We start from the raw sequence: 10,131 nt of genomic DNA on the forward strand, positions 1-10,131 counted from the left end.
TGCATTTATTTTAGTGATTTAAGATTGTAAACCGCCTTGAGTGCCTTGGCAGAAAGGTGGCCTATACACCCAATGAATGAATGAATGGTTAATGCGCAAATGTAATTTGAAATGCAGAGGGGAGGGGGGACATGGACACATGACCTTGCTCAATTTTAGGCTGGTGATATGTGCACAGCCTTTATCTGGAGGAATTGACGAGGCAATGCTTTCATTTATTAACCTTCAGAGGCCCCTTACAACCATTCTTCCTTGGTTCCTTCCTTGATTTCTTCTGCTGTATTTCCTTTAATCGTTTTGACCTGGCTTCACCCTGTATCCTCAACTCACCTTGCATCAGAAAAGGCTGCTTTTGCTGCTTTTCTGGCATTGTTGCTTTAAAGAAAATTTAAAGGGGGGGGGGTCAGAAGTGCACGGTGACTGATGAAGTGAATCCCTGCAGCATCACTCACCTTCTTAATTTCCTTTTTGCAAAAAATTGAGAACGGCATCTTCTACGACTTCTGTCCTCCACTCTTTCCCTCTATGGCAGCCTTTGCCTGACATTCTCTTGGTGAAGAAGTACAGTCTAAAATTAAAAGCAACCAACTGGAATAACTCAGTAGGCAGAGCATGAGACTCTTCATCTCAGGGTTGTGGGTTCGAGCACTGTGCTGTGCAAAATATTCCTGCACTGCAGGGGTTGGACTAGATGACCCTTGTGGTCCCTTCCAACTCTACAGTTTTATGAAACAAGAGAACAGAGAAGGCAACAGTGAGGTGGAGGGAGACCAGAGGGGAAGAAGGCTCTTCAGTCAGTGGTAGAATATCCATTTTGCATGCAGAAGGTTCCAGGCTCAATCCCCAGCATCTCCAGGTATAGCTGGGAAGACCCCCATTTGACATCCCGGAAAAGCCACTTCCAGCCAGTGTATAAAGTGCACAGCTAGATGGACCAGTGTTCTGACTCACCTTAAGGCAGATCCTTATGTTCCTGACGCATTAGCATTTTCTATTATTAATGTATGTGTTCAAAGGCACCTTGGGAGGGCTTCATCCCAAAAGGCAGTCTACAAATATTTTATTTAAATAAAAATCCGGTATCATGTTGAGAGCCATTGGGAGATGGCATTCTTTACAATGTGCTCCTAGACTTTAATGGGGTTAAAGAGACAGCATTTCCCAAATTTTGGAAATAAGTGTGGTTCAGCATGCTTCACTCCCAACAAGCCATATTAGAATGTGAAAATATGTGAACTGGTCACTGCTGGCAGGAACAGCGAGGGAAGAACAAGTAAGAGTAGTGTGTATGTTAAAACTCCTAAGGAAAGACAGTTGCCCTCTAAATCTTGCACTCTTCCCTCATCTTTCTCTCTTATGCACTTCCAGCAAAACACTGCAGGGCTAAATCAGCTGCAGGAAAGCTGCCGTAAAGGCTGGTCCAGATTTCCAACTTGATTTCCACTCCCCCACCCTGTAACTTCCTTTCCAAAGCTCTCTTGACTTCACCTCATTTCTAGTTCCCCCTCTCCAAAAAGAGATTCCCTACTCTATTTTCCAAGTCACTCAGGCTGTTTTTCAGCTCCAAATTTCAGGGAATAAATTGCCTTGGCACTGTGATTGGTTTGGAGATTAGGGGTAGGGAATCATGGGCATAGCCAGGATTTTTGTTAGGGGAGCAGGACTTGGTTGGGGGAGGCAGAACCAACATGATTAGCCAGTTAAGTATTTCTATTGTTTTACTTGATGGGGGGTGCCCCCACTTGGCTACGCCCATGTAGGGAATCCTTTTCAGCTAGAGGGTCACATGCCAGTAGGCTAGCTTTTTCCACACTCCCACACCCCTCCCTATCCTCCATCCAGCAAGCAGGAAGCAGGATCTAATTTCAAGGGCATATTCCAGCTATGTAAAAAGCACCCAAAAGGAGTCCTGGGGGCCAGAAAGAGAAGACGAGGAGGCCACATTTATCCCCAGGTCTGTTCTGGAGCTTTCAAGTTTCCCCATAACTCAGAAAAAAAACCCCAAGGATATCCAAATTCACTCTCCCTAGGAAGCCAAGGGGCTGAATATCCAAGAGATAACGAGAAGCTTCCAAAAAAAAGGAAAAATGGGTTGTGACTGCATAGTATTTAAAGCTGGGGAGAGATGAATATGGGGCAGGAAGAGAAGCCTCCCGCTCTGAAATCTGCCAGCTGAAGCAACGGCTTCATTTTGCTTGATGGTAAGGTGAGCCCTGGAGCTAGCAATGCCTTTCATTCAGAGTTGCTGGGTCAAAGAATGGATATTCAGCACCACAGACAGCTCCCTGCTCTGTAGCCCTCGCAGAGCAACTTGAATCTTCAGCAGTGATCAAGATCCAGGGGCGGTTTGTTGTTAGCCTTGCAAACAGACCCACAGGCGACACCTACAACGGGATCAAGTGACCAACCCCTTGTTTTATTTCAAGGCCAAAAAAAATTAAAAATCCATTATGCATACGGGAGCACTCAAGATCATCATCCCGAAATACTTCAAAGGGTGTTCCTTCCACTGCCTGCCTGCTTTCTCTGGTGGGATCTAATTACACATGTATGGCGTGCAGTGGGCTATTATATAACTGGTGCTGTTTGATATTCTGCTGGCAGAAGCACCAGCTGAAGAAAAGGGAGATATATTGCATTTCATTCGCTTCAGCGGTAGAGTCACTAGTTAAAAATATAAAATAAAAAGATGGAGACAGATGATGCATCATAATCTCAATTAGGATGTTCTATTTTGAAAGATATTCCCCACCTCCACCCCCAGGAAAAGTTCTGAAAAGGAGTTATTTTAAACTGATGATTGTCCACCCCATTCACACTGAAGCACGAGCTTCCACTCTGCTTGAGATGTCTGCAGTGAGAGGAATTGGCGCACACCAATGATTTATGTGACATAGAAAGGAAGTCTATCCTAAGGTCAGATTGACTCTGGTAGTCTGTCCTGGGGTGGGTATCTTAAAAGGTCATGAAAGTAAATTATATGGTTAAGCTAAGAAGTTCCAAATAACAGGTCAATCAATTTCTCAATCTAGCTCAGTATTTTCTAATTCAGGCCTTTCAGATGTTGCTGAACTACAACTCCTACCATCCTTGGCTATTGGCCATACTTGCTGGGACTGATGGATATTGTCATTCAGGGATGCCATAGAGAGCCAAAAATTCCTCATACCTCGTCTACTTGGACTGGCAACAAATCTTCAGGGTTTCAGACAGAGTTATTTCCCACTACTGCCACCTGTTCCTTTAAATGGAGATGGGAGGGACTGAACCAGAGACCATTCTGCATGCAAAGCATGTACCACCAAGAAATGGTCCCTCCCAGATCTTTCTGGGCCTCAGACCCCAGAGGCAGCCTTATCACATGGCAAAGTAAGGCAGGTTCAGTGGAATATGCTCAAATGGTCTTTTCCTAGTGAGCAGCCTGGCTGCCGAATTCTGCACCAGCTGAAGTTTCCGAACTGCCTCAGAAGGTTGGTGATTCGGGGTGAGCTCCCGTTGTTCGGTCCCAGCTCCCGCCAACTTAGCAGTTCAAAAGCACGTCAAAGTGCAAGTAGACAAATAGATACCGCTCTGGCAGGAAGGTAAACGGTGTTTCCGTGTGCTGCGCTGCTTTTGCCAGAAGCGGCTTAGTCATGCTGACCACATGACCCGGAAAAACTGTCTGTGGACAAACGTAGGCTCCCTCAGCCTATAGAGTGAGATGAGCGCGCAATCCCAGAGTCGTTCACGACTGGACTTAACTGTCAGGGGTCCTTTACCTTAGTAATCTAACCCAGGGGTTACCAGAGCATAGAAAACAGAAGTTAGGCTATCTCTGTCCAAATAAGGACAGCTGGGTCACCATCCAAAGCTGATGGAAGACAGATTGAGCTTCAGATTGTTGTCTCTCATCCAGTCCATGACCAAGGCAAGGCAATGGTACAGCACTTTCACTGCCTCACCTGTAGATGTAAAAGAGAAGTGGAACTGTGTGTCATCAACATATTGCTGACAGCGCACTCCAAAACTCCGGATAACCCCACTCAGCAGTTTCATATAGATGTTATAGATTATAGGGGATAAAATTGAACCCTGAGGACTCCATGGGGATGAAAGGCACTCCCCAAGCATCACCCCCTGGAGATGACCATCCATGTAGGACCAGAACCACCACAAAGTGGGTCCACCCATCCCCAACTCCAGAAGGATACCATGGTACAGAAAGTCACTGAGAGGTTGAGGAGAATTAACAGGGACACATTTCCCCTGTCTCTCTCTCCCAAAATGAGTCATCATACATGGTGACCAAAGCAGTTTATGTGCCAGAACTGGGCCTAAACCCTGATTGAAATGGATCTAGGAAATCAGTTTCCTCCAAGAGCACCTGGATCTGGTTCTGTGACCATCCGCTCAAGAACCTTGCCCAAGAAGGGGAGATGGGCAACTGGCCAGCAGAGTAGGAAGCAGACAGATCTGATCCTTGAGACATGATCACAAGGAAGGCCTCTGTAAGCCCCTCTGAGCTTCCTATAAGGTTTATGCATGGTGGGGGGGGGGAGTGTTAACATACATGTCAGATTTACACACCTGAGCAAGACTTGTTATTTAAGTTTACCTGGGCAAGCACGTGTAAACAAAAATGTTTTTAGGAGGTGCCGAAAACTGTACAGCAAAGATGCCTGCCTTCTATCAATAGGCTGGGAGTTACACGGTGTATGTGCTGCCACACTTGCAAGTGTGAAAGAGCCACTTCTGCCAATCAAAGTGGGCATATATGGGGTAAAGCAATTCTTCATGGGAACAGGTCCCAAACTGTTAAGGGCTCTATATACTAATAGAGAAACCTTGAATTTCACCCAGCAGCAGCCAGTTCAGATCACTGAGCAGAGGTGTAATATGCTGGCAAGGTTTCACCCCTGTCAGTAATCACATCGCAGCATCCTGAACTGTTTTTGACTCCCACTCCCATCAGTCCCAGCTTGCATCGCTGATGGTCAGGAATTATGGGAGTTGTAGTTCAAAGCATTCGGAGGACACCAGATTAAGGAAGGTTTTCCCAGACCAGTTTTGGATTTCCAACAGGCTTTTCACCATCCCATTTCACTGTCCTTAGTAGCCTGAGAGAGGCTGAAAATGTAGATCCAAGCACGTTTCCCTTTAGCCGCACAATGATGTAATGCAGCTAATGAAGGGGAATACAACTCTGTAGCAAATTACCTGGAGACCGGGATTGACAATCAGGCAGTGATTGCAGCTCTGCAAAACACTGTTATCAGCCAGAGTGCCTTGATTCTAAATTAGTCAAAGCCCTTGCTGCTGCTATTTAAAAATGGACCTCCAAATGGATGAACAGTGCTGGAATAAAATGAGTTTGCCCCGTCCAATTTAGAGTCTATGAAGACTGATGAATAAGATCCTTACATGACCACAGATATGAAGGGTTTCCCACAGGTAGCTGGTTGGCAGCTGTGAAAACGGGGAGAAGAACATCTATGAAGCTCCTCCAGCTCAGTACTGTCTACACTGACAAGCATTGGTTCCCCAGGGTTTTACGCAGGGAGCCTCTCCCAGCCCTACCTGGAGATGCTGAAGATGGAACCTGGGACCTTCAGCATGCAAGACAGATGCTCTGCCACTGAGCTGCAGCCCTCCTCCAGTGCAGGATTAGATGGGCCATTGGCCTAATTTAGCAGGCTCCTCTTATATTCTTGCTTAAGGCTCATTCAGAAGGCCAGATTTGGTCAGAAAACCTTTTAAAATCAACTCAGGTATTAGCACGATGTCCCACAACAGAGCAGAGGTGGCCCTCCAGAGGTGGTTGGACTACAACTCAACCCAAGAGGCCTTACTGGCTGGGGCTGATTTAAGTTGTGGCTCCAACTGCATCTGGAGAGCCACAATTTCCCTACCCCTGTCACACAGGCTCATGCAGAACTATACCCAAAGACTTCAGACAAGGAGCACAGGCAGAAATCCGGCATCTAAGTACAAAGTAAATTGAGGTAAAGCTTTGATCAGTAAAACCATCCCATGGCGAGATGTTCATGCTCTCAACTTGAGGGACAACGCTCAGTGTGGCAGATGAATCATTATGCCCTTGGTGGGAGATAAAAGGAGAGGGAATCTCCATGATCTGACTTCCACATTTGCTTGGGCATGAGGTTTAGGGACATATACTGATCTACATCCCAAACAAGGGTGGGAGAAGAGAGGCAGCACCTCCTATTCGCCAAGAGGACAGCAGATCTGGCCTCCAAGTAGTATGCCACAGCTGTTGCTGTCACTGCAGGCAATGCATTTCTTGGAGACTGGACCGGCTGCCCTGGTGGATTCTGCTGCCTGAGGCGCTTGCCTCACCTTGCCTCATGGGCGAGTTGGACCTGAGGCTCGAAATGTTTTGTCCCATTCATGCCTCGTCCTCATAGAGACCCAACCTGGCACATTATAAACCAGCCACACCACCAGCTCTCCCCTCCATTATGTCCTTGGACCAGAGGCGGATTTAGGGCAGCATGACTGGTTCCACAGCACTGGGCACCCAGCCTAGCGGGTGCCATAACTATGACGTAGTGAATTGAACAGAAGGCATGGCGAGAGGGTGGGAGGTGCCGAATTTTGAGCCAGCAGAGGGTACTGCTGATATTTGAAAGACTGAAATCCGGCCCTGCTTGGACCACAGTGCTGCTCCTGGTCGGGGAATCCTGAGGCCGGGGAGCCTCTTCTTCCCATCCTCCTCCTCCCTTCACAATTCCTTTTCCGTAGAGGACTTTGGAAGGACAGGGTGGGCGGAAGGAGGAGGAGGAGGGGGAGAGGGAAGGCACCTGCTGGTTACGCATCAAGAGCCCCAGCGGTGCTGTCTATTATTATTATTGTTATTTTGCATACATTCCCTTTTTTATGAATGGAATTCTCCAGCTTTACTATGCCACAAGGCGCGCGCGCGCCCCTATCCTCTGCAGCCAGGTGATTGGCTCCCGCCGCCCATTGACGTCACCCGGGAGAAAGACATGCGAAGTGAGGAGCCGCCCCAGCCCCAAAGCCTGAAGTGTGAGTCACCCGCAAAAAGGGGGCTTGTTCAAGTATAACTCCGCGCTTCTCCTTGCCAGTCTGCCTGCCAGCCAGCCACGCTGCTCTTCGGATTGCAGCTGCAACGGAGCCTGCAGTCCGCAGCCCTCCTGGTATAGGAGGACCGCGGGCATCTGCATTGAGAGAGGCGGATTCCTTGTCCTGCAGCCACCCAATCGGACGCGCAAGGCAGCGGACCCCCCTCCCCTCCATCCCGATTGAATGTGCAGCCTCCTGTTCTGGAACATCACCCGAGGTAAGTGCCGCCGCCGCCACCATCGCCGCCCTCCTCTTTTCCGCAGTATTTGACATGCTCAGGACAGACCAGCTTCTCTGCATCAAAGCCCCTTTCCCAATGCAAAAGGTGAGACCCCCTCCCCCCAAAAAAATCCACTTAAAAATTAAGCCTTAGAGCTGCAATCCTGTATGCTTTTACCTGGGAGGAAGCCTCAGTGAACTAAATGAGACAGACTTCTGAGTAGACCTGGACAGGGTTGCAGACATGGCATACATTTAAAGGACACCCCAAAATACTCCTGGGAACTGTAGTTTGTTAAGGGTGCTGGGAATTGTAGTTCTGTAAGGGGTATGGCTTGCATGCATTCTTAGTCCCCGGGCAAAAGAGAGGAAGGGGTTTAGAAGCATCCAAACCTCTGTCTCACTTTCTCACCCACATATAGCATTCCCCACTGTAGCCCTGTCTCCAGGAAGCAAACCAGAATGTAGCTCTGCAGTATGAATTTGGGGAAAATAATTTCTAATAGATAACTGCCTGAATTTTACTAGGCACGACATGGCATGATGACCAAATAGACTCAAGCGTTGGGGGTTAGTACAACAGACAAACAAAGAAGAAAAGGGAGCAAAACCCCAGTGCCCGGTCTTTGGCATATGTAATAACAATGTCAGCTCTGTGGCAAAGGCTGAGATGAGCAGGCTGCTGCCAGACCTTACAAATCCACCAGTGATGCTTTCGGTGCCAAAAGACTGTAATCAGCCTAAGAGTTGTGCTGTAAGGCATCACTGCCTTCTTACAGTTTTCCATTATAGAGTCTTGCGTAAACTTTGGGGAAAGTCGGTGATTTGAGAGAGCTCAGTCTGTGTGTGTTTTGGGCAAGGGAGGGGGTGAAGGAAGGAAGATTATTGCCAGGTACGCAGTGATGATGTAATCCGGGGAAGCATACGTTGACCAGAAACAATAGTGGCATTTTGTTTACTATCCTTTATCTTGATGGCTTTATTTGAGAAAAAAGAAAGGAGGGGTGGGGAGAAGAACGATGGCAAACAATGACAGGCCCTTGCCAGAAATATCCCAACCAGAGACCATAGATAAGAAGCATGCAGCCATCACGTGCAACAGGGGTGGCATTTTGATGGGCACTCCTACCACCAGCAGCAAACTTCAGCACTGAAAGGTAGCCTGTTTGCCTCTGCCTTGATTCCTAGCACCATAAAGGCTGGAGTTGGTTCTAAAACCCCCACCCACCTCCATTAACACACACACACATGCGCGCGCGCACACACACACACACACACACACACGGTCCCCAGACACTTACAAACGCCTGCCGATTTCCATCATGTCTCAGAGGATGCTAAGTGGGTGTTTTTGTGCCACTGCAGGTCATCAGAGGACAGCATGAAAGAGGAGGTGCGCCTCAATGCCACTGAAGACCAGCAGCCCGGCTGGTTCCTGCCCAGCAATGGCAGCAGCAATTCCCTGTATCTCTCCGAAGCTCCTCCTCCTCTTCCCTTGAATCCTTGGGACGTGGTGCTATGCGTTTCCGGGACCATCATCTCCTGCGAGAATGCCATTGTGGTGGCCATCATTTTCTACACCCCTGCCTTCCGGACTCCGATGTTCCTCCTGATCGGGAGCTTAGCCACCGCAGACCTGCTAGCCGGCTTGGGCCTCATCTTCCACTTTGCCTTTGTTTACTGCATCCAGTCCCAGGTGGTGAACCTAATCACGGTGGGCCTCTTGGTGTGCTCCTTCACCGCCAGCGTGGGCAGCCTCCTGGCCATCACCATAGACCGGTACCTGTCCCTCTACAATGCGCTGACGTACTATTCGGAAAGGACAGTGACCCGGACATACATCATGCTCATCATCACCTGGGGGGTCTCCATCTGCTTCGGACTGCTGCCCGTCATGGGCTGGAACTGCCTGAAGGACGACTCCACCTGCAGCATCGTCAAACCCCTGACCAAGAACAACCTCATCATCCTTTCCATCTCCTTCTTCATGGTCTTCGCCATGATGTTGCAGCTCTACGTGCAGATCTGCAAGATCGTCTGCAGGCACGCACAGCAGATTGCCCTCCAGAGACACTTCTTGGCCACTTCGCACTACGTCACCACCAGGAAAGGCATCTCCACCTTGGCTGTCATCCTGGGGACTTTTGCTTCCTGTTGGCTCCCCTTTGCCATTTACTGCCTCCTCGGAGATTACACGTACCCAGCTCTCTACACCTATATGACAATACTCCCAGCTACCTACAATTCCATGATCAACCCTGTGATCTATGCCTTCAGGAACCAAGAAATCCAAAAAGTGTTATGGACTATCTGCTGCGGCTGCATTTCTTCCACCATGCCTTTCCGGTCCAGATCTCCCAGTGACGTCTGAGTCATCCCACTCCCAAGGATCCTGCGCTGCTCAAAGACTAATTCGCAAAAATCCTTTCCCCCTCCTTCATTTCTCCCCTTCCTAATGTCCTTTCCCTTATGTGAGTGAACTTGCCGTTTTATCTTTTTATTTATTTTTCACTTAGGGAAAGAAGAGAGAAATATATATCATTTATTTTTTTAATCCATACATTAAAAAACAAAACACAAATGTGTTTCGGACAGATTGGTGTGTGTGCCTGTGTGTTAGTTACATGTCCAAAATCTGATGTCAGTTGTTTGTTTGAGATCTTTGTAATGCATTATTTTCTTAAATGTTAAGAAACCTCAAGACCTTTTGACCTTGCTTTTTGAGTTCCTACAGCCTTAATTACCTCAGATCTTCAGAAAATATTTTTCTACATTTAAACAAATTCCATTGTATCCCCTTCTCCATCTTTTATTTCTCCCACCCCACCC

At 48.0% G+C, this 10,131-nt stretch overlaps 1 protein-coding gene across 1 annotated transcript; it reads left to right on the top strand.

The window, feature by feature from the left end:
• Window positions 1–6,991: 6,991 nt before the first annotated feature.
• GPR3 (G protein-coupled receptor 3) lies at window positions 6,992–9,914 on the top strand. Its single transcript, XM_053398626.1, has 2 exons — window positions 6,992–7,300; window positions 8,668–9,914. Exon 2 carries the CDS (start codon window positions 8,684–8,686, stop codon window positions 9,671–9,673), a length of 990 nt encoding a protein of 329 aa, XP_053254601.1. The 5' UTR covers window positions 6,992–7,300; window positions 8,668–8,683; the 3' UTR covers window positions 9,674–9,914.
• Window positions 9,915–10,131: the final 217 nt, after the last annotated feature.

The sequence above is a fragment of the Podarcis raffonei genome, chromosome 8, assembly GCF_027172205.1.
Source record: "Podarcis raffonei isolate rPodRaf1 chromosome 8, rPodRaf1.pri, whole genome shotgun sequence".
NCBI lineage: Eukaryota > Metazoa > Chordata > Lepidosauria > Squamata > Lacertidae > Podarcis > Podarcis raffonei.